We start from the raw sequence: 25,865 nt of genomic DNA on the forward strand, positions 1-25,865 counted from the left end.
AAGCACATCTGCCAGTCCCAGTCATGTCTTCAGATACTGCTGTCCTGGCTGACAGCTTGATCCTCCTCCCAAGAGACTCTAAACTAGAACTCACAAGCTAAGCTGTTCCTGGATTCTTGACCTTCACAATTTCTGTGAAATCATAAATATTTGTGTTTTAAGATGCTAAATTTGGGGGTGATTCATTATGCACAATAAATATCTAATATGCACTAAACACTTGATATACTAATAAAATTTCCCCCACTGTCACCAACACAACCACTGATCTAATATTCTTCTAACTTGCTAGCCTATTATATTCCTCTGTTTACATGTTTATTAGACATTAATTACATGTATCTCATTTCTTTTGGATTTAACAGTCTACAGGGGACCCAACTATTCTTTCACATATAACAAGTTGCCATACAATGCCAAAGACCATATGAAAACTTGTTATCTGATTAAACTGTATAAAGGGCTAAAAATGATCAGCTCAATCTCATAGCTGAAGAAACTTTACATAAAAAGGTATATTAAAAAATTTGATATGTTTAATCAAATTTGCCCTAAAGATTATAAAACCTAACTTTTTAAACTGTCTTAATTTGGTACTAGATCATTCTCACACATGTCAAAATTTAACAGTTTTACAAATGTAAAAAACTAAATTTTATTCTTTAAATTATTTTTCTTTACATAAGGTAATTCATTTTTTTAAATGTTTCTTTATTTTTGAGGTAGGAGGTGGACAGAGTGCAAGCAGGGGAGGGACAGAGAGAGAGGGAGACAGAATTTGAGGCAAGCTCCAGGCTCTGAGCTGTCAGCACAGAGACCAACACAGGGCTCAAACTCACAGGCTGCAAGATCATGACCTGCCTGAGCTGAAGTCGGACACTTAACCGATCGAGCCACCCAGGTGCCTCCAAATAAGATAATTCCTCATGTAATTTGTTCTACTTCTCCCCACAGATTTTCTCAAATGCCAAACTAACAGTAGGTACTCACTAAATATTACTAATAAATCTGATATCTCACCAAACTATAACCATTTATTTTATATAGTCTTGACTTTCTGTCTCTATTCCCATTTTTCCCTATCCAAATTTTCCTTTCCATATTGCACTGTTATTATGTGTACTTGGTGAATTTCACCTGAAACCCTTTGACAAACAAGGAAGAAAATAAAGATTGCTTCAAGTCTCATTAATCATCTTAATTCTGCCTATATTTTCTTACATGCTCATTGACTACCACCAATTACCTAACATTACCTAACCAATAAAACTGTACATTTATAACTTACTTCAACAGGACATGGGAATGACAATTTTCTATCCAAATTGATTATATGATTATAAATTTATAAATGATTATAAAATTATCTATATGATATGTAAAATTAACTATAATGATTATAAAATTATAATTTGTATTTTTAAATAAAGAATTGTTATATTAGTGACAGGGACTGCTACATGTGCAATTCTCTTACACCACCATGCTGCTGGACTACCTAGGTCTAGTTGCATTGGGTACACCCAAGGGACTAGTAACGGCCAATGAAATATGAGGAAAAGCAGTGTTAAAGCCTGGCTCCTAAAACCTGCCTTAAGATACTCTCTGCTCTATCTTCTTACCATAAGCTACAGAGGATCCAACAGAAAACTCAAGAGGCCTTAGAAGATGGTAGGAGGTGCTGTTTGAAATTTCTTAAACACCCAGTTGACAGTGACATGAACTAGAAATGAGCTTTCATTATGTTAAGCCACAGAGATTCTGGGATTATTTATCAAATAATCTATCAAATTATTTATCAAAAATCAATTCATTTATCCAAATTAATACACCTAGACTTGCAAATAAGTTACTTATGTGATGGGAATTTTTAAAAATAATAATATACCAACCCTACCTTCCCTTGAACATATTTTTTTTTTTTTTGATGTTTATTTTTGAGAGAGAGACAGCATGAGAGGGGAGGGACAGAGAGAGAGGGAGACACAGAATCCAAAGCAGGCTCCAGGCTCTGAGCTGTCAGCACAGAGCCTGACACGGGGCTCGAACTCACAAACCATGAGATCATGACCTGAACCAAAGTCAGACGCTTACCGACTGAGCCACCCCGGTGCTCTGAACATATCCTTTACTAACTCATACATAAATACAACCCAGTAAAAGGATAGATTTTTTTTTAACCTGAAAAGTTAAAAAAACAAATGAAAAACAAAAACACTAGAATTTTTTTCTCTGTAATCTTTTGCTTAAATTAGAAAGCTAGGGGAGCCTAGGTGGTTCAGTCAGTTGAGCATATGACTCTTGATTTTGGTTCAGGTCACGATCCCAGAATCATGAGATTAAGCCCTGCATAGAGCTCTGTGCTGAGTGTGGAGCTTGCTTGGGATTCTCTCTCTCTCTCCCCCCCCCCCTCCCCCCCCCCCCCCCCCCCCCCGCTTAGCTCGTTCTCTCTAAAAAAATTTTTTTTAAATTTGCAACAACGTGCATGGAACTAGAGGGTATTATGCTAAACGAAATAAGTCAGTGAGAGAAAGACAAGTATATGATTTCACTTGTGCAATTTGAGAAACTCGACAGATGAACATAGAGGATGGGAAGGAAAAATAAGATAAAAACAGAAAGGGAGGCAAACCATAAGAGACTCTTAAATACACAGAGCAAACTGAAGATTGTTGGAGGGGAGGAGGGTGGGGGGATGGGCTAAATGGGTGATGGGCATTAAGAAGGGCACTTTTTGGGATGAGCACTGAGTGTCCTATGTAAGAGATGAATCACTAGGTTCTACTCCTGAAGCCAAGCCTATACTGTGTGTTAATTTGAATTTAAATTTTGAAAATTAAAATACATAAATATATTATTAGAAAACTAAATCCAGGATAAAACATGTTAGCATACTTATAATCTCAAATCTATTCCTGTATTTCAAAATTCCTAATGGCAGCTTCCTCAGAAATGTTCCCTACCAACTTGCTAAGAATTTAAATAGAAAAAAATGAGATACAATTTGAAATCTTCCTAAATTTTTTCTCGTAAAATAAAGCTATCAAAAAAACCTCACAAAAATCCTTCTAAAATTATGCTTAGACACAGTAAATATTATATAATTGCTTCTAATAAAAATAATTATTACAATAAGCACAGTAATTTCCAGTGTTACTATTGAGAAATCTGAAACTATTCTGATTCCAGATTCTTTATACAGAAAGGTACCTACTTCAGCCATAATCACCACCACCTCTCTGGAAGCTTCAGGAGCTTTGTTTCATCCCTAATAGTCTGACATACCTTGGTTTGAAATCTTTTACCATTAGTTATGCAAAGTACTTGTGAGTCCTTTCAATCAAAGAATGGTTCCTACATTTTGAGAAATTTTCTTGTATTACCTAATTTTGAATGTTTTCTCTTCTTTTTATGGAAATACGTTAATCAGATGTGAACATACTGGATGTTACTTAGTTAATAACTATGTGATTTTGTTTCTATACATATTAATTAGTTTTACAAACTAAGTAAACAGTAAATCTGAGACAGGAATCCGAGCAATGAATCTCTGAATACCAATCTATAGCTTTCCTATTATGCAGCTGGTGAATTTCAGAGCCAAATCTTGAACATCTCTGGTGGTAGCAATAACTTCTTTTGGTGAGGGATAAAGTAAAACTTCTAGCTAAAAATTTAAAATCTTACTGGAGTCTTTCAAAGACAGTAATAGGAATCCATAGGCATACTGATTTTGGGGAGGGGGAGCATCTTTAAAAGAGGACAAGAACACACAGTTTAAGAACATTTTAATGCATATAAAGCTATAAATCAGCATGGGTGTGCCTTGGGGGCCCAACTGGTTAAATATCCCACTCTTGATTTGGGCTCAGGTCACAATGTCATGGTTTTGTGTGTTCAAGTCTTATGTTGGGCTCTGTGTGCTGAGCTGGGAGCCTGACTGAGAGTCTTCCCTCTCTTTACCCCTCCCCTGCTTGTGCTCTCTCTCCCTCTCTCAAAATAAATAAGCTGAAAAAGAAAAAAAAAAAAAACCCAAAGCTATAAATCACCATGAAAAACTCTGAAAACAATGACCATAAATAAACATCAGGTACCATGACAAGACAGAGAAAGCAGATATTTAAAGGTAGCTTTTCCTGGTAAGTTTAGCCAAGAAATGAAACACAGCACAAAAAAAAAAAATCATTTCCTAGAGTCCATAGATATTTAGTATATCTCTTGGGATCTTCTTATATCATAAAATCTTAGTTACTAGAAAAAATAGGAAAATATGGTAAAATTATAATTCACAAATTAACTCACAATTGAGAATTCACCTGAATACTTATGACAAAAAGCTACATTATCACCTTATGTTAATATTCTCTTAGCAGCTTACAAGAGATTGAAACACAAACCTTAAGGCTAAAATGCAAAATTTCCCAACAAAAAGGTTTTAATCAATAACCATAACTGTGGTAAATACATTTAAATACAACTATACAAATGTAGAATTATTATGAAATCTACAGATTAGCTCATTTTATTTCTACTGCTTTTCCTTTTTGACATTTCAAAGATTAAGGCCAAGAATACATCCTTAAACATCAACTAGTCTTTTAGACATTTGTAATCCTTCCATAAACAAGTTTCCAATCCTAGAAAACATTTCTTCTGGAAATATGCTTATTTCTTATTTCAGTACCTAGTCATTAAATTTTACACCTATAGTAGCTCACTGTATTTTCTTAAGTACGGTCAGTGGCACTAAAATCCTCAAATAATTATAAATGATTACTTCTAGAAATTAGGAATCAAAGGAACTCTACGTTAAATATTGCTCCAAACACATCTAATTCCCAATCCACCTACTTTCATCATGAACTCTTTCAATGTTGAAGGCTCTGCTATGTTGATTCAAACTCAGCTGCTGTTCGTGAAGATCCACGGGAACAGGGTTTATGCCTGTCCCTTCAAGGTACAACCTGATTCGCTGCCTCCATAACCACCTTAGAAGAGTGAGGAAAAGGAAATTATGTTAACACAGAATAAAGTATTTTTAAAATTAGACATTATAATTTCACCAAATTAAATTAAAAAATTAAAAATTAAATTTAAAAATCAATATTAAAACTAGTTATTCCACAAACAAATTATACCAGAAACACCTAAAACCCACAGTTTCCTATTCAAAGACAAATTTAGAGATTTAGTTCTCTTTTTAATTATAACAGAAATATCTAATGTATTTATACAAAATCTCACACATAACTTGAATTAAAGTCAAATTCTTTATCATATAGCCATTAAATCTAAGATAATGAGTTAGATATAGTTGTATTTTGTTCATACAAAAACATAACATGCAAAAATAAAGTACCCTGAAATTAACATAATATTGTGTTATGTTGGTCAGATAGACAAAACTCCCTCCCCTAAAGTTCTGTAATGATTTTATAAGAAAAAAGAAATCAATGACAAATATTGTAACATTTAAGATTATACCTAAAACTTAAATACTTTTGATAAAAGAAAAAAAATCCGGTATAATTGATTTTGAAACCAAAAACTGATGTATCAAAAAGCCAGTGGGACCGATTTTGATAGATTAGCATATAAAAATATACTCTCACTTGGTAGCTATAAACTGGTCATTTGTAGAGGTGCCGAAGTTCAGAAATGAATAGAAACTGGAATCATTACTAATGATTCCAGGAAGATTTAATACAATTTCACAAAAACTGGAGAAAAAGCTTTCTCCAACAATAAAAATCTAGTCCAAATCAGGAAATAAAAAGTAGTCCAACTTGGCTCGCTCTACTATCATCACCAACCCCATCTCAGCTCGTCCCCTCACCCTTCTCTTTTCAGGACAGCCTGGCTACTGAACAGAGTAAGTGAAAGAAATAGGAGAAAACACCCCCCTGATTAAGATACACTTAATATGTAAAATAAAGATACCAGGAACCTCAGCACAGTGGAGTAAATCCTCCCTCAGCCATTCCAGATGGGGAATAAGGATTAAAAAAAAAAAAATCAGAATTTGAACACTTAATTTTAGCCAATAGTTTTAACTATCTACCCAACTGCTAAGAACACAGAACAAGGTTAAGAAAGTAGAAACGTGGTCTCTATCTCACTGATGGAGAAAACCCCTCCACATGCAATTATATTATAGGCCAAGGGCATTCGTCAGGGTTTCTAGACAGTTCCAGCTGGACTAGAAGAAAATAAGGTAGAAGTGTTTGTGACTCAGCTAATTTATTAATTTGTATGGCTGCTGTGGTAACTACAGGCTAAGCCAAATATTATCTAACTTGTTCGGTTTAATAGCATTTCTAATGGCACATATTTATTAAGATTATTTATAAAACAATTGTAAAAAATTCCTACCTGAACTCACCACGATAGAACTTCTGTAAGGCTTCTGGAAAGGAATGTGTGTATCGAACAGGAAGACATAAATGACCCTCAGAGCTTTAAGAGGTTTGGAGTGGTATAAAGGGAAGAAAAAAGGAAAAAAAAAACCAAAAACACTTAATTCAAAACTACAAAATATTAGACATATTTTGTAACTACAAAAATTAGACATAAAATTTTGTAAATTTTTATTCTACACTTCATTTTTTTGCTACAAAGTTTTCTGTATTTTTAATAAGACAAAAAGACCAAACAGAAAGACCAAAATGATTTTACATACAGCTTTAATGCCATGATACACAAATCTACTTAAGTTTCCACATTATAGTGAAACTAAAAATAATAGCAAATTTGCCATGATTGATTACCCTACAAAATTATCTGATGGTATAGTGGTGTTTGCATCCTACTTTTAAATTATTTAAGTATTGGGGTGCCTGGGTGGCTCAGTCGGTTAAGTGTCCAACTATGGCTCAGGTCATGATCTCACGGTTTGTAGGTTTGAGCCCCACATTGGGCTCTGTGCTGACAGCTCAGGGTCTGGAGCCTGCTTTGGATTCTGTGTCTCCCTCTCTTTCTGCCCCTCCCCTACTCATACTCTGTCTCTCTCTGTCTCAAAAATAAATAAACTATGGGGCACCTGGGTGGCTTAGTCGGTTAAGCGTCCGACTTTCGCTTAGGTCATGATCTCGCGGTTCGTGGGTTTGAGCCCCGCGTCAGGCTCTGTGCTGACAGCCAGCTCAGAGCCTGGAGCCTGTTTCAGAGTCTGTGTCTCCCTCTCTCTCTGACCCTCCCCTGCTCATGCTGTCTCTCTCTCTCTCTCCTAGAAATAAATAAAAATTAAAAATAAATAAATAAATAAACTATAAAAAAAATAAATTATGTATGTATTAACTTTAGCCACGTCATTTTGGCATCAGCTTCCTCATCTCTAAAAGGGTGAGAACCACCAATCTCAAAAGGTTATTCTGAGGAATCAAACTATTTATGTGAAAGTGAACCATAAATCTCTTCTAAATATCATTTAAGATATTCCAAGTCATAAAGAGAAATCATAAAGCTTAATCCAAAGCAATCCTTCATGTATTCAAAAAAATATAGAAGGATGAACTCCTTTCAAGAGTTAAGAGCTTGATGTATGGGGCACCTCAGTGGCTCCGTTGGTTGAACATCTGATTTTGGCTCAGGTCATGATCTCGTGGTTCATGAGTTGGAGCCCTACATCAGGTTCTGTGCTGATACCTCGGAGCCTAGAGCCTGCTTTAGATTCTATGTCTCCCTCTCTCTTTGTCCCTCTCCCATTTGCACTCTGTCTCTTCTTCTAAAAAATATAAACATTTTTAAAAAAAAGAGCTTGATGTAGAAGACAAATTTTTTTTTCTAAAAAATTGCAAATCACAAAGTGTTAAGATTGCCTACAGTTGCTGTGGGAAGATGAGAGAATATGGCAACTAACATGGGAAAAGGTGTCCATAAAGCTCAATCATCAACTACATGATGCGTTGATCTTGAAAGAAATATTGAAAGTAGGCTTTGCAAAACAAACTCTTCATCATAATATTAACTTTTAAGCCTAAAGAGCAGAGAAAAAGGTTTTTACAAAGTTGTGACTAGTAATTTTCTTTATCTGAGAGGGTCAACACTGAAATTAAGAAACTTAAGCAAAGCCTAAGTTTTTTAATTTTTATATTCCCTGCAACACTTTACACAGTGCTAAGTATATAACAAGGTATCAACAATCACTGGGTAGAACAATGCCTGCTAGGGTCAACTACAGGTCTAAAAAATCCTAGAGAGAACAATCTCTCATGAGGTTATAGTCTGATAGAAGCTAGGGCTGTCAGCATCTGAAGGTCTGACTTGGCCAGAAGGATTCATTTTCAGTGTGGCTCACCCACAGGGCTGGTAAATTGTGTGAGCTACTGGTAAGATGCCTCAATTGTTCTCCATGTGAGCCTCTCTGTAGGGCTGCTTGACTATCTTCACATCATGCTGGCTGTCTTACCTCAGAATGAATCCAAAAAACCAAAGCAGAAGTTGGAATACCATTTATGACCTGGCTTTGGAATCCACACACTGTCATACCATATTCCACAGGCCAGCCCCGATTTAATACAGAAGGGGATAGGGAACCACATAAAGGTGTAAATGCTAGGCAGCTACCTTGTAGGCTAGCTTCTACATGCCTTCCATTCTATTTTAACTATTAAGCATTCAAATGTCATAATTATTTAAAAGCTCAGTAGATGGAGTGCAGAATACAAACATATATACTTCAGTTTGTCTCAAGTTATATACTTAATTTAGATGAGTCCATGTGAGTGAACCATATTAGAAGGGTAACGTCCAGCCCAAGTCAAGCCTCTAGGTGCCTGCAACTCCAGCTGACATCTAACTATAACCTTAGGAGGAGAGATCTCAAGCCAAACCACTCACCCAAGCCAGTCCTGAATTCTAGATACACAGAAACCAGGAGAGATAATAAATGATTTTTACTGCTTAAGCCTTTAAGTTTGGTGTGATTTGTTATGCAGCATTTGATAACTAATAGAGGAAAGAAAATTTAAGTTGAATATTAACTTCAGGGATTATTTAAGGCTTGTGAGTCACCATAGTGCTTAAGAAAAAGGAATCAGGCAACCTGAATTACCGAACCAGCTGGGAGGCTGGAAGAGACCAGAAGAGAAACCTGAGGACTTCTAAAGCCTATTATTCTAGGTAGAAATTAGAAAAGCAGTAGTGTCTGCTTACCAGTTTCAAAATCTCCACAAGCTTATGACTATTAAACCAGGTTTTTAAAGGAAAATATGTTTCAACAAACTATATGAAATGTGATCACTAAAGAATCTCTTAATGATATAAAATGCCAGAAGAATTTCTAAAATATACATGCATCAACACTGAAAGCAGTAAAAAAAAAAATTACTGAACCAATGATCTCAATAACTTATGCTCAAGAAATATTTCCTCAGCTAGACTGGGGTCCTAGCCTTATTCCCTAAAAGTATGTAATCATTCATTTCAAAGGTTTACTGTCTATCCGCTATGTATACTACTATAAAAGCAATGGAGAAATTAAAATACAAGGTCCTATACTCAAGAAATTTATAGTCTAATGGAAGAGACAAACAACCAAGCAGAAAACAATATGAAGGGATAAGCACTCACCACAGGGAATTGTATAGTTAGAGCCCACAAGATGCACCACAGTCTTGAATAAACAAGTATATAACGACACAACTGAGGAAGTGGTACAAGGGCATTCTGGGCCAAAGCACACACTAAGACATGAAAAGAATATAGGCCTTTTGAAGAACTTTTTACTTCTTTCAAATCCTACTGTCTTAAATATCAACAAAGCTCAACAGAGGAAAAGCCTCTACCCATGGTGTCAGCAGATGCTCAGATCGAACATTTGCACTTAAGAACAGTCTTCAGAGTGGGCAGTAGAGGAACTCGGTGAGGATGGTTAAAGATACAAACTTCCACTTGTAAGGCGGTAAGTACTGGGGATGTAACGGACAACATGATGCCTATAGTTAACACTGCTGTATAGTATATTTGAAAGCTATTAAGAGAGTAGATCCTAAGAGTTCTCACCACACAAAAAAACCCCACTTTTCAGGTCTATATGAGAAGATAAATGTTAACTAAGTTTACTGTAGTAATCATTTCACATGATGTGTAAGTTATTATGCAGTACACCTTAAATTTATGCAGTCTGTATGTGAATTATATCTCAACAAAACTGGGAGAAAATATGCAATTCAAAAAAAAAAAAAATAAGAACCAGACTTAGAAAGAATCATAGGCTGTTCCTAGAGGTCTTCAGTTTTTTTTGTTTTTTGTTTTTTACTGATGAGCATACAGTAAATGAGGATAAATTAAACTAAAAAAGAAAATAGGCAATAGATGAAAGATCATACTATTATACTAAGGAATTTGCAATGTATCCATAGGTCATGAGGAAAGCCTAAAAGATTTTAATTGAGGAGTGAATACAATATTTGCACTTTGGAAGAACATGAAGACAAAGTGTCATGGATGGGTTGGAAAGAGCAAGACTGGAAGCTACTGCAGTAATTTAAACAAGAAACTATAAAGGCCTACGCGATGTTCAGCAGCAGTGAGGATGGCAAGAGATGGACTCAACGGTAAAATCCCAAGAACTCAGAACTAGATCCACAGACCAATGTGGTAAGGTGTTGGCGGAGATAGATGGGGAGGGACAGGTGGTCACAGCTTTAGCACAAGTTATGATTGTATTCATCAAGTATGGTAGAAGAGGGAAAAAGGAAATAGGTTCATCTGCAGGCATGTTACTTTTTTTTTTTTTTTTTTTTTTTTAAGCAGGAGCCATGCCCAATGTGGGGCTTAACTCACTATCCTGAGATTAAGAGTCACGTGGGGCACCTGGGTGGCTCAGTCAGTTAAGCATCCAACTCTTGATTTCAGCTCAGGTCATGATCTCACCGTTTTTGAGTTCAAGCCCCATGTCAGGCCAGGCTCCGCACCATCAGTGCTCACGATTCTCTATCTCCCTGTTTCCCTTCTTCCCTCCTTCTCTTTCAGTCTCTCTTTCAAAAATAAACAAACATTAAAAAAAAAAAGTCACATGCTCTACGGACTGAGCCAGCCAAGCACTCAGATGTTACATTTTTAATGCCATTGGATATATTCCAGTAGAGGGTATTTATGGCTAGAATAGCATGAAGAGAGAGAAAAGTAACAGGAGAAAAGGACACAGAAAAATCAGGGACCAGAAAATGTAGAGTCTTGTATTAAGGAGACCACCTGTTCCAGATTGCCTGGGACTGACAATTTTCCCAGGACATAGAATTTTTGGTGCTAAAACTAGAAAAGTCCTTGGCAAACCAGGATAAGTTGTCACCCTAGCCAGAATAAAGAATTAGGTTGTATTCTGAGTCAGATGGGAAGCCACCATATGATCTGGAGCAGAGAAGTCACATAGTATTATCAAACTTTCATAAAATGATCACTCTGGCTGCAGTGAGAAGAGAATATAAATAAGGATAAGAGTAGAAGTAAGATCAATGTTAGATATAAATATTTTGGAGTCCAGGATCTAAGATCAATCACAAACATTAATCCGTTATTCTGGAGACAGTATAGAGAGTGAAAGAGAGAAAGATGGCCCAGAGGATAATATATTAAAAACACTATTATTTAAGCAGTCACTAAAACATAACAGCCTTCAAAAGATACAAAGAAGTAGCCATCAGGATAGGAAGAAGAACCCATCAGGACAGAAAGAAGTGGCGGGGAGGGGGTGCACAGTGGTCATAAAGCCAAAGACGTACAGATGCAACAAAGGAGAAGTTAGCACCGAAAATTTCCCAGAAATCATGTAAGACAAGGACTAAAATGTCCAGTAAGCTCAGTAACCAGGACATCACTAGGAAGACAAAAGGAATGTCAGTGAACTGGTGGGGGCAAATCCAGAAAAGATAGCAAAGGTTTAAAAATAACCGAAGTAGGGGTGCCTGGGTGGCTCAGTCAGTTAAGCGTCTGACTTCAGCTCAGGTCATGATCTCACAGTTTGTGAGTTTCAGCCCTGCGTCGGGCTCTGTGCTGACAGCTCAGAACCTAGAGCCTGCTTCGGATTCTGTGTCTCCCCCTCTCTGCCCCTCCCCTGCTCATGCTGTCTCTGTTTCTCAATAATAAATGAATGTTTAAAAAAAATGTTTTTAAAAATAACTGAAGTAAGTGGAGGTACCAAGCTTGGGGGTAAAGAGGAAGAAAAAGAATAAGAGAGACACAGGATAAAGGATTTATTAAATTTTCTTAAAAGAGTACAGTATTGAACAAGTTTTTAGCCTAAGAGGAACCATGTGCAAAGGGAGATAGGGAAAGAAAGGGAATAACAGAACAAGGTTTTGTTTTAAGCCAGGGAAAAGGTAAAGAAGTACTAATCCAGTGACTTCCATTTCCTCTATCAGGTAAGGGAGGAGGCTAATACTGACAGAGGAAGGATAGGGAAAGCAACGAGAGTGTACAAGTCAAATAGCATTGAGGAAGCCACCACAGAGAATGGGGAAGAGAGAGGACCTGAGCTACATAGAAAGTTTTGGGTCCAGTTCTAAGTGCTAGAAACTACAAACCTGTGGGGCACCTGGGTGGTTCAGTCAGTAAAACGTCCAACTTTGGCTCAGGTCATGATCTCATGATTAGTGGGCTTGATCCCCACATCGAGCTCTGTGCTGACAGCTACCTCAGAGCTTGGGGCCTGTTTCAGATTCTGTATCTCCCTCTCTCTCTGACCCTCCCCTGGCTCATGCTTTCTCTCTCTCTCAGGTATTTAAAAAAGAAAAAAAACATAAAAAAAAAGAAAGAATCTACAAACTGGAAGTAACTATGGACCCAAACTAGGCCACCAGGCTTAAGTTTCTATTTTTCCCCAGATGGCCTCAGCAGTACTAATGGAGGAATAAAAAGGATGACAGATGAAGGATTGAGCAGAAAGACAATGTACAAAATATTTAAGAAATTTGTAAAGAAAGTGAATGAAATGAGGGAAAATTAATTGAAGAAAATAGAGGGGTTCAATGCACTGAAAACCAAAGGGCAGACATAGCTGGACTGAGGGAATAAGACTACTGTTAAACATGGGAGACTGTGGACAATAAACTATTTGTAAAAAAAAAACAAAAAAACAAAAAGACATAGGAGACTGTGTTCAGAGTGGAATTAAGATTTGCAAGATGGGGCAGTTCTGGATGATCATAAAGTCCAGGTATGGTCTTGGAAAGAAAAAAAATTAGTGACAGCAGGGTTTGGTCTTTTCCTTTAATTGATGAAGTCACACAAAATCAGTGGAGGTATAATCAGGAATGTAGATGAGAGACATAAGGAAAGGTAGAAGAGGGGACATTAACTCATCCCTCTTCAGCAATACTGAAGGTTGCCAATACTGACCTAGGTCAAGGGCTCAGGTCTATCCTGCCACATATCCTACTCCCAGACTACCTGGGAAATCAAATTTAAGGACTTGTCCATTCCATATTATAATTTTCTACCACCAATGACAGTTAAATGTATACATATTTCTCATGCCTGAGCTATAAATAAGAGCTAGGTTCTTGGTAACAATTACAAAGAAGAAAATTGTACTAAAGGTAGAAATAAAGTCTACATACCTGGATTTCATCTCCAAAATGTTTTTGGAATATGGTTCTAACATTCATGATAACAAAGAGCAGCGATGCTTCCACTTAAACATCATGCACCGCAGTAAACTCTCTGTAGCTATAGAGCACAGCAATGTGATCATGGTAAAGGAAGTATAAAGACCTTCCCAAATTTAAGATTTATCAGAAATAGATACTGTGCAAAGCAAAGCATAACTGTATGTACCCCCCCCCCCCCCCCACACACACCAATCAAACAGAATGTGTTCTTCCTTACCGTTCTGGATCAGTGTTTACTCCAATAACTGGTTTAAGTCTGTCCAGGACTTTACTTGCCGCTAGAAGCATTGTGCCATCACCTGCATAACCAGATTTGTTACAAAACTAGCTTTTAACATCATTCTTAACAAAAGTACTTTTAACAATCTCCCTCCCACCCCAGCCTGTTGACCACCACAGGTGACTCCACTTCCTTTCTATCCACTATCCCTAACCCAGGATTTGTCAACAGTGGCAATACTGACATTTAGGCCAGATAATTCTTTGTTGTGGAGGGCTGTCCTGTGCATAACCGGATGTTCAGAAGTATCTATGGCTTCTACCTGCTAGATGCCCAGCAGTAGCCCCCACATGGGAACTGCTGCTCTAATCCTAACACAGCTATTAGTCAGTTCTTTTTCCTTCTGTCACAAAATCAATCCAAACTCATAAATTCTTTTAATGAGAATATATACAACAAGGTGTTCAGTGTAGGTTTTTGTAACAAATGCTATCAACTTAAAGCTTTAGAAAGAATGTTCACTAACTTAATACAGCTCAGAAAAAAATAGGTGTAGGTATATTAGAGTCAGAGTGGGATGAAATGTATCTAATCTTGTTAAACAATTTCAACTTTTTCTTTTTTTAAGACTAGTATAACTAGGGGCACCTGGGTGGCTCAGTCTGTAGGCATACAACTTTGGCTCAGATCATGATCTCACGCTTCTTGAGTTTGAGCCCCGCATCCGGCTCTATGCTAACAGCTCAGAGCCTGTAGCCTGCTTCAGTTTCTGTGTCTCCTTCTCACTCTGCCCCTCTGCCACTCATGCTCTGTCTTTCTCTGTCTCTCAATAATAGATAAATGTTAAAGAAAATTTTAAAAAGACTAGTGTAACTAAACCAAAATACAGTTACAACTCATTCTTTGAATCATATTTGAAGTTAAATGCACACCTTCAATATACACAGAACCTCACAATAACATCATTCACTAAAAAAAGTAAACTGTTATATACGGATCTTTTTAAATCTTATCCTAAAAATCCAAAAAATGCATCCTTTGTAGGATTCTGAAGCCTTCATTACAGCTAGACCACAGGGTATCTGGAAACATATACTGAAGAGCATTTCTTCTTCCAATATCTTTCCCTCTGTAAGTCTATTACCTCCTGCAGCTATGACAGCATCTGCCCATCGAACAATTTCTTCATCATATTCTCTCCTCTTGACTAGACGGACCTCAATTCCCTCATTCCTAAGATAAGAAAGTAAAGGTTACATAAAATTTCCACTAATAACATAAAGGATGTTTTCTAAGAGGCAGATTATTACAATGATGTAAAATAAACAAATTAGTTTTATAAACAAATTTATGTGTAGCTTTGCAAGTTTAGCTTCAGTTTCATTTAATTACAAATAGCCAATTAACTATGGTAAGTCAAGAAGCACATGAGTAAACCGAAAGTTAAGGATGATCCCAAATCTCTACGTGCTTTAAAAACATCTTGTTACAGTCCCTGACAAATAGCAATACTGATAAATGAGAATTTCATTTTCTCTATTCCTGATGCTAAAATTCATTAATATAAAAATGGCCTAGAAGAGTCACCTCTTGAGAGACTTTTGTTTAATTATGAAACAAAATAGTCATTACTTTAAATCCAAAATATTCATTCAGTTGTCAGACACTGAAACAGTGACTAAAATACTTTCTACTTTGCATGTTCTCACACTGATTCTCTTATATACATATAAACTTATTCACTGCATTAATTGAATTAACTGAAGTTCCTATAATATTTAGAAATTCAAAGAATATTTTAGTGAACACCCATATCATCTAGTATGCTATTTAATAAAACATTACATACACAGTTGAAGTATAATGTATACAGAATTATTTCCATAGAAAAGGCACTTCTCAGACCAAATATTAACTAAAAATCTAAGAAATGTCCAAGGCACATTAAAAATTTCCTTAGAAACACTACAATGTCAACTCCATTAACCATGATAAAATTTTCCGAAAATTATTTTATAATGGCAATCTTTACTTAAAATCTCAGGATCATCTGCTAATAAAAATAAAAATTAGAAGTCCTGGATACAAAGGCCCATCCAAGATCCAATCCCACTGACTTACCGTAAACTATCTAGAATGTGCTCTACATTTTTAGTGTGAATATGATGCCGTTCAAGCAGTCCACTGTAGCTAGAGCCTTTCAATGCAAGCTATATCAAAAGAAAACAAACTGTGTCTTATTACATGGCATATATTACACATTATAAGATCTCTCTTTAAACAATAGAGATGATTCTACGTAAAACAATGATTTTTTTTTTTTAAGGCACATTTGTAGGACTATAAGTTTAAACTGAACTAGAAAGTCTGACTTCAGAAAATCATAATTTGGTTTCAATAACAAATATAGCATTAAGTTTCTTGAATCATGTAGTTAACAAGATCTCAAAATTTGCCTATTTGGGGTGCCTGAGTGGCTCCATCGGTTATGCATCCGACTTCAGCTCAGGTCACAATCTGTTTGTGAGTTCAAGCCCCACATCAGGCTCTGTGCTTACAGCTTAGAGCCTGGAGCCTGCATCAGTTCCTGTGTCTCCCTCTCCCTTCCCTATCCCTCCTACCCCTGCTTGTGAGCTCTCTCTCTCTCAAAAATAAATAAGCATTAAAAATTTTTTTGATTTTACAATTAATTTTTAAATAGATTTTTAACACATTGCATATGGCTATTTGAAGACTAAAGATAAACTAATATTTTAGAAGTTAAATGACCTTTGCTCCACTTGGATTTGCAGCTCTCTTCTGTTCAGATTTATGAACTTTATTTGGAATTTACCCCACACAATGCAAAGGGCTGGTTAGCTCACTGAAATTGGGTAACATTTAGATATAAAGACATATATCATTCAAGAAGATCTTTCCTAGTCCATTGGAGTGACATTTTATAATATCACTACCTTACCACTAATATTCTCGTTTTAAAATATATGTCTTCTAAATAAAGTAAAAGTAAATAAAGTATTAATGTTGAGAAAGAAGTATAGAAATATCTTCAATAAACATCCACTTAATCAAGTAGGAAATTTGTCCAGTAGAGTGAATGCCAGAATTAAAAAGTATATTGTGGGGCACCTGAGTGTCTCAGTCAGTTAAGCATCAGACCAGCTCAGGTCATGATCTTGTGGTTCACTGGTTTAAGCCTTGCGTCAGGCTCTGTGCTGACAACTTGGGGCCTGCAGCCTGCTTCAGATTCTGTCTCCCTCTCTCTCTCTGCCCCTGCCCCACTCACACTCTGTATCTCTCAAAAATAAACATTAATAAAAAAATTTTTATGAGCATATTGTTTCCTTCTCTAACTTCCTTTACACCTTGCCTCTTTTATGATACAGAATCAGTTTTTCTTTCTTTTTTCTTTTTTTAGAAAGAGAAGGTCATTATTTCTTTTCTTTTTTTTTTTTTAATTTTTATTTATTTCCAGGAGAGAGAGAGAGAGAGAGACAGCATGAGCAGGGGAGGGTCAGAGAGAGAGGGAGTCACAGACTGAAACAGACTCCAGGCCCCGAGCTGGCAGTCAGCACAGAGCCCGACGCGGGGCTCGAACCCACGAACCGCGAGATCATGACCTAAGCGAAAGTCGGACGCCTAACCGACTAAGCAACCCAGGCGCCCCCAGAATCAGTTTTTCAAGTATGTGACCAAAACACAATTTTAAATATATTCTTTTGCTTTAAATCATTACTGAATTATAAAATAAAACCACATTTTAGATAGCATTCTTAATATTTTACTTTTTTAAAAAGTTATAAAAATAATACAACCTGGAAGATACATAAAATTAGATTTGCACATAATCTTATTATCCCAGGATTAAGGTTTATGTCAATATTTTGATATCTACCTTTCCAGTCTTCTGTTTATGAATACAGGGTAAGAGTTTCAGAATAGTTTTGTCCTCACTCTATAATCTAAAGAGAAACGTATGCTCCTCAAAAGAAGAGTTAAGGACACATCTGGCTATTTGAAAATCAGAACATAATGTTAACTCACAAAGATACACTAGATCTGATAACCTATACAGCACTTTAATGTCCAGACATAAGGTTCATATTTAGACAGAGCATATCAACATCAAAAATTTTTTAAGGAAAGCAGTAACCAAGGTAATTAAAATAATCCTTCATTTACTTTAATAAAAAATCAACATAAAACAGGTTTGAAAAACTTTTAAGAGTAGGATGTCTGGATATGGATAAACACAGTATTAACATTCAGATTATTATCATTACCCAAGTGCAAATTAACTAAAACTGTACTAACCACCTCTCAGTGAGTATGGATCACAGTGCTTTTCATCTCTACTCTCTCCCTGGGGATCTCTGGTTTCAAGGCTTTCTGGGAGAGATCTGTATGCAAAGGACTCCCAATTGCTAACCCGGCCTCTCTACGGGGCTCTGAATAAATGTACCCAACAGTGTATGTGACATCTTTCTCTGGATATCTAACAGGCATCTCAAGCCTTTGGCTTTTCTAGCAGACTAGTTACCATGGTATGTTATTTTGTTATAGTAATTACCTCTCATGACCCTATTTCAAGAGTGAACACTCTACACAGCTAGAAATTAAGCTCTAAATAATTACATTCATTAATTCAAATATTTGAGTGCCTACTACTGAATTCATTTAAACATTAGCTGAGCTCAATTAAATGTATTTAATAGGGCAATGAAAGCTGCCAAGGACAATGAAAATTCAAATGTATGTAAATCTATTAGAACAGTTTTGTCAAATGTACTGCTTCTAACCTGCTATAAATAAAACTCAAGGGTAACTGCCCCTCACTTGCCTGTCCAGATTTTTATCTTATGTTCCAATTTTTGGTTTGGACAATAAAGAACATGCGTCCAGGAATACAGGACATATTCTACTGTATGGTAACCGTAAACTTCAGTCTGGTGGTTCAGCTTTGTGCTTACTTCCTGGCTCTCAGAAAACTCCAGAAAAATGAGATTACTTAGCATTTAAGTATTAGGAAACTTTGGTTTGAGATGGTGAAGGGGGTTTGAATTTGTGGAGAAAATAATTTTGGAACACTAACAAAAAACTTCAAGTTTTCCATTACTTTAATAAATTTGGCTAGCAACACTAAAATTCCTAAATTTCCAAACCTAAATACAAAGTTCATTTAGCATCAGAATACTTAATATTGAGGCAGAAAAGGGTCATTTCATAAATTCTGTTTCCACTCAAATATCTTCTTGTGAACTAATTCTCTAAGAACTCATGCTCAATACATTTATTTAGAAAATACAAGTTCTTAATTATTTTCTTTAATGATCTAGATGGCTGGGATAGTAAGGTTCATTAAAATGGACTGGCTAAACTAAGCAGATACAAAGCATTATAAAATGCCTGAATAAAATAATCAATTAGAAAGTCTTGGGGCACCTGAGTGGCTCAGTCAGTTAAGCATCCAATTTTGGCTTTAGTCATGGTCTCCCGTTTCACCGCTTGGAGTCCGCATCAGGCTCTGCACTAATGGTGCAGAGCCTGCTTGGGATTCTCTCTCTCCCTCTCTGTCTCTGCCCCTTCCCCATTTGCTCTCTCTTTCTCTCTCTCTGTCTCTCAAAATAAATCAACAAACTTAAAACAATAAAATAAATAAAATAATTTAAAAAATTTAAAAAATAAAGTTAAAAAAAAGTCTTAAATTACCACTCAACTGCCTCTTAGAGTTTTAAAGTTTTCTTTTATACTTGTAGGCTAGTAAGAATTTCTAGCTATCGCTCTGAATATAACAAGCCTTCAAAGATTAAAAAACACACTTTAATCAAACAAAATCACGAACACAAAGTCTATGTCTTATAGTTAAGCAATTAGAGAAATTACTGAAATTTAGAACACATTCAAATTCTGCAATGCTATACCACGGGTATTAGTAACAAAGTTTTAATATTTTTTCTCCCCCCCCCAAAAAAAAACCCCACCAAAACCCTTCTGTTAGTTCTTAATCTGCATTAAAAAAATTTTTTTAAAGATTATTCACCAGAATATTTGGAAAAAGCAGTGTGAATTTAAAAGATCTATAGGGGTGCCTAGGCTTAGTCAGTTAAGCATCCAACTCTTGATTTCAGCTCAGGTCATGATCTCATGGCTCAGATGGGGAGTTTGAGCCCCGTGTCAGGCTCTGTGTTGACAGCACGGAGACTGCTTGGGATTCTCTCTCTCCCTCTCTGTCCCTCCCCTGCTCACTCTCTCTCTCTCAAAATAAACAAACAGGAAAAAAGTTAAAAAAAAAAAAAAAAAAAAAGGACTTATAGTCCGACACATTTCAGTACAAGCAAAGAGAGTTTCTCCTACAAAATTTCCAAAAGCTAACATCACTTCTCCCCAAGTAGCCTGGAAGTTAAAATACAACAAAGCATGAAAGGAAAAAAGGATTCTAAACCAACAAAAATTTGCCCACATTAAAGTTAGATGTGATAGGCTATTTCCTAAATGATCCAACCACTTTTAATAAAGTATCATAGATATTTTTTACTTGACCAAAACTGAGTTTATTACAAAACAAATTTTTAATACTTGTTTTACTAGTCCGTTGAATGTTACTACTTTGTACTCTCCAATAATTCACAGGATTATATAATAATAATTCAGTAAGGGAAGGATATATGTCTTTTTAAATTTAATGCAAAAGAAATATACAAACTTTTGGAGACAATGACCTATTTGGTACATAAACTCACTCAGCATAGTTTAAGCACTCTTAAAAAGCATACCCACTGAACTAAATGGTACAGTTAATTCAAAACTGCCTTAAAATGATAAGAGACACCTAGTCAACAATGAGAAAGTAAACTATTCCACCTCGCATGATCAGGCCTGGTACAGTGAACCCTAAATACTTCTCCGGCTCTATCTGGCATTTATCTTGGATCATTTCAGTTTCACTTAGCCTTTCTCCCAGGCACTCACCTTTACTTTCCCCATCATTCTTTTCCTACTTCTGCCTTCCTCTTTTTATTCTGTTTACATACTCCCTTATATGTTGGGATTGTTCAAGCTTCCATCTCTGACTTTCTTATCGGCTCTCACTTCGTGTTTTTTGTTACCTCCCCACTCTAGGACTTGATGTCCCAAGTGTACCCTGGTAACTATGAAATATATACGGTTAGCTCATACCTTTCTCTTAAGTTTTAGGGTCAAAATTTCAATGTCTGCATTTATATGCCCCCCATTGGTAGATCAGGTACCTTTCTCCAAAATCATCTAAATCTGATTACATATTCCTCCTTCAAATTTCCTCCTCTCAGTCCCATATACCAGTTAATAATACTTACAGTTATATAAACAACAGAATAAATGCAGGTGTCCCCTCTAATTCTTCCCTCACACTCAATCTCCACTGTCAGTCAGTGGTGAAGAACAGCAATCATACCTGTAAACTGTTCTCCAATCTGTCCTTCACAGTCATGCTGCCACTGCCTGAGTTCTGAACAACATCAGCTCTTATCTGGCCTCACGCAATAGCCTGCCTCCAGAATTTCTAACTGCTTTAGTCTTTAAAAGTCTTTATTTCCCAGTCCTCCAACCTAACCATTGCCACCAGAAGCCTGCTTTCATACTGGTCCCAGTATGAAAAGTCTCAGAAAAACTGACCCTTGGGGCGCCTGGGTGGCTTAGTCGGTTAAGCGTCCGACTTTCGCTTGGGTCATGATCTCGCGGTTCGTGGGTTCAAGCCCCGCGTCGGGCTCTGTGCTGACTGCCAGCTCAGAGCCTGGAGCCTGTTTCAGAGTCTGTGACTCCCTCTCTCTCTGACCCTCCCCTGCTCATGCTGTCTCTCTCTCTCTCTCTCTCTCTCTCTCCTAGAAATAAATAAAAACATTAAAAAAATTTTAGAAAAAAAAAAAAACAGAAAAACTGACCCTCCACTCCTCTTGTGGGGAAAGAGGAAAGGACTGACAGTTGTATTCTATTGCTAAAAAAGACTGAAAATGACTAGGACATAAAGCCAACTCCTGCACATGACATTTAATACCCTGATAAGGTCCAGCCTACCTGTTTAGCTTCTATATACTTACTCTTGAACAAAGATTTTTGAACTGCCCTTAAAATGTCTGTCACATCAATCTATTGATCACAACCAGCACTGGTATTAAGAAAAAATAAATTCTACTACATGCAACTGCTCAATTGTTTCAGGTTACCTTTTATTTCAAATACGAGTATATGTACTTAGGCATGATGTAAAATTTTTCTGACTGTGGATTACAGTCAAAAACATTTATGTTCTTTTGGTTGGCAAAGATTAACTTCTCCACTGTCTCATTAGTGCTGTTCTCTACCCTTCACATATAAATTCTTCCTTATTCTTTAATATTTAATTAAAATATATCCTAAACTTAAAGGACCTCATTTCACTCTCATCATATTGGCAAAAATGATAAAGTCCACCAAATGCTAATGAGAACATGAGGTATCATGGATATAGATGTTCAAAGCTTATGGAAATATTATTTGTACTTCTAATTGCATTTTTTAATAGTAGAAAAACTGGAATCAACCTCATTATCCAAACAATGTAATACTCGACAGCACTTAAAAGAAATTAACATATATCAATAGAGGTAAGTTTCAAAACCAACTGAATTAAGAAAAGCAAATTTCTAAACAATAGGTATACAATCTAAAAAATATACTATTGATGTAACTTTAAGACACACAAAACAATATCCTAATTTTTACTGACATGGTCACATTAATAAATGTATAACATGCATGAAAAAGACATATGTACATATATGTTTAACAACTTCAAGCTAGTGGTTACCTCTAGGGACACAGGAAGAGGAAAAATTGGAAGGATGGGACTTTAGTTATAACACTTCCTTTAAAAATATCTCAAGCATTGGGGCGCCTGGATGGCTCAGTTGGTTAAGCGACCGACTTCAGCTCAAGTCATAATCTGGGAGTTTGTGAGTTTGAGCCCCAGGAGAGCTCTGTCCTGACAGCTCAGTGCCTGGAGCCTATTTTGGATTCTGTGTCTTCCTCTCTCTCTCTGCCCCTCCCCTGCTCACACTCTTTCTCTCAAAAATAAACATTAAAAAAGATTTTTTTTAGGTATCTCAAGCAAATGTGGCAAAATATTAGTATCTGTTAAGTTGGGTATACAGGTGTCTATTGTGAAAGTTTTCTATGTGGTAAAAATATTTCATAACTGAAAGCCAAAATTTAAGAAGATTACTAGCAAGTCTACTTAAAAGTTGAAAAAATGCAAAGGTCATCTTTTTCCTTTTCATTCTTGCCCTTCCCCAAATTACTCCCTCACTTCTCTGTATTCCCATTGAGCACTTATAAACAGATATAACACAATTCAATATATTTTTTCCATACATTTGGGAACCCTTTTTTTTATTCACATGTGGTTCCCCAGGACTTAGCAGGATGTCCAGTACTTAGCAAGTTCTGAACGAATGGGTAACACTTCAAAAAATTTAAGTTAACCAACAAACTTCATGCATGTTGGCAACAGTGACACTATAAGTATTTTTAAAGATCATAATTTTTATAATTAGCTTCTCCATTACAAAAATACTTTTTTTTTTTTTTTTTAAGAGAGAGAGTGCAACAAGGGAGAGGGGCAGAGGGAGAGAGCAAGAATCTTAAGCAGGTTCCATACTCAGCACAGAACCCAACACAGGACTCGATCCCACAACCCTGGGATCAAGACCTGAGCCAAAATCAACATTCAACTGAGCCACCAAAGTGCCCTATAAAACTACTTCTTAGAAGAAAGTAAAAAATTCAAAACTATTACTTCCTCTAAGAAGTAATAAAAAAAAAAAAAAACTACACGAGCAAGAGTTTAATTAAATAAATCTTCAGTTATTTTAGTGGTCTGTTTTATAAAGGAACCTATTTTGAAGTGATCAAATCAGTACCATCGTAGGTATGAAATTTAATAATGGTGCTATTTATATAACGATCATTATTGTGGCTGAAAAATCATAATTATGCTGCTTTAAATTATGTAAATTATAGATTAATTTGCTCTTCCTAAAAATTATGTAAACAAGGAAAAGCAGACATTATTATACCGATTTCAAAGTCAAAGAGGCTGATAAAGAGAGAGAGATTAGGTTACTTGATCCAGTTTACAAAGCTAATAGATTGGTGCCAGTATCCAAACTCAGATCTCTTGCTCTCAATCCAGGACTTGTCCACTAGAAACTTCTGAGATCTCTATATTAACTACAGATTTCACCCCTCCATGAGAACTAAATACTCATTAGGGCACTAAGCCTCAATTTTATGATCAAGTTACATAGGCCAGGAACTATTCTGTTCCTCTATCCTAATTCTACCAACTTTTAATTAGGAAGAAAGCCAATTGATTATCTTCTCCTTGAATGCAAATGTCTTATGGAGGTTGGTCATTTCCTGCACAATCCACATCATATATAATGAACTTTCCTAAGGCATGAAATAACTAGCACATTTGGTGGTATTTTGAAATACAGATTTCTGTTATGTATTACAAAGATTAGTGATAGTGAAAAATAAAGTTAACTTATACTTTACTAGCTAAGAAGATATTAATGTGCATTGATAAACACTTTTTACTCAAAACTTAATTAATATAATTAAAAAACACAGGAAAAGTAATCACAGTAAAAAATTATGTGATTTACACTCTCATGGCTGGCCACATAGTTGTAGTTTTTAAAACCTCTCCCAAGTAATCCTGATACAGAAAAGGCTGAAAATCAGGGCTCTAAAGCACATTGGTCAATGATTATGTTAATGGTGGAATTTCAGCTACTGTTAATACTCAACCCTTTTACATCTTTCTGGGTCTCCTATTTAACGACAAATATTTATGGAAAGGAGCATGCCGTAAGCCTTGTATCACACAAAATCTGACACGTTTTTCTTTCCCCCTCCCAAAATCCCATGGTCAAATAAAAATCCTGTTTTGTTTAGGCTCATGTTTCTCAAACATATTTAACACATGAAGCCTCTTTTAGGAACCTCATGTTGGCAACCTCTATCTTAAGATTTCAGCGGCTACCATCTTTTGGAACAATAATAGCTGGAAATAAGGCCGTGGACTGGAAGCATCCAAGAGAACTAAAAATAATTTTTAAAAAGTCAAACATTTTACTACCTTCTTTGGTGGGGACGGGAAGGTGGAGAGGATGATGAATAATATGCAGTCCTTGCCCTGAAATCTAGAGAAGAAAATAATCAGATTATACTCGAGGGTGGAAAGCTCTAATATGGAAGTATTGGGAAGATACAGTGAATGAATACCTAATACAACCTTCCTGGCCAAAGACGGGCACAGCAAGGTTACAAAGGAAGGCTTCCTTTCAGAGGAATGTCTGAAGCTTGACCTCAAAGGAATTTGGTTAGAGGAAGAGAGGAATTTCAAAGCAAAAGAGGCTGCAGAGGAAAAGACACTAACAGATGCAAATCAAACCACCCTGAAATGCCATTTTTTTCACCTCCCAGCTTGGTAAGAACCCAAAATGTGATAAACTTCTTGTGGAAGTAACAGCAACTTTCATCTATTGCTGGTGAAGGAATACATTGGTACAGCCTCAAATGGGGAGAAATTTAGCAATACCCATTAAAATTTCAAACATACATGCCTTTTGACTCAGCAGTTCCACTTTTACGTGTTTATCTTAGAGCTTCATTCACACATACATAAATTAACACAAATGTTATTATAGAATGTATTTTAATGTTTATTTTTGGAGGGGGGAGGGGAGGAATGGGAGGGGGGAGGGAGAGCATCACTGGAATGCATGTAAGCAAGGGAGGGGTAGAGAGAGAGGGACAGAAGACCCAAAGCAGGCTCCCACTGACAGCAGTGAGACCATTGTGGGGCTTGAACTCATGAATCTGAGATCAAGACCTGAACTGAAATCAGAAGCTTAACAGAATGTATTTTATTAAGACATATGCACACAATGGACTACCACACATACTATTTTAAAGAAAGAACAAGGTGCAGAATAGCTTAAATAGTATGTTAT

General features: G+C 36.2%; 1 protein-coding gene across 2 annotated transcripts in view; it reads right to left on the minus strand.

Annotated features, from left to right (window-relative positions):
• NADK2 (NAD kinase 2, mitochondrial) overlaps positions 1–25,865 on the minus strand; it is a 52,992-nt gene that overhangs the window by 21,917 nt on the left and 5,210 nt on the right. The window contains exons 1-6 of one of the 2 annotated variants that reach the window (XM_039250533.1): positions 24,989–25,007; positions 15,949–16,037; positions 14,972–15,060; positions 13,825–13,906; positions 6,373–6,456; positions 4,852–4,988 (exon numbers count right to left, since the gene is read on the minus strand). In XM_039250533.1, coding sequence (XP_039106464.1) covers positions 4,852–4,988; positions 6,373–6,456; positions 13,825–13,895 — 292 coding nt within the window. In that variant the 5' untranslated portion in view covers positions 13,896–13,906; positions 14,972–15,060; positions 15,949–16,037; positions 24,989–25,007. Of the gene's footprint in view, positions 1–4,851; positions 4,989–6,372; positions 6,457–13,824; positions 13,907–14,971; positions 15,061–15,948; positions 16,038–24,988; positions 25,008–25,865 lie in introns of those variants that run through there. The other variant, XM_039250532.1, reaches the window with a different exon arrangement.

This window comes from Hyaena hyaena, unplaced genomic scaffold (genome assembly GCF_003009895.1).
Source record: "Hyaena hyaena isolate Hyena2069 unplaced genomic scaffold, ASM300989v1 scaffold_372, whole genome shotgun sequence".
NCBI classification, from domain to species: Eukaryota; Metazoa; Chordata; class Mammalia; order Carnivora; family Hyaenidae; genus Hyaena; species Hyaena hyaena.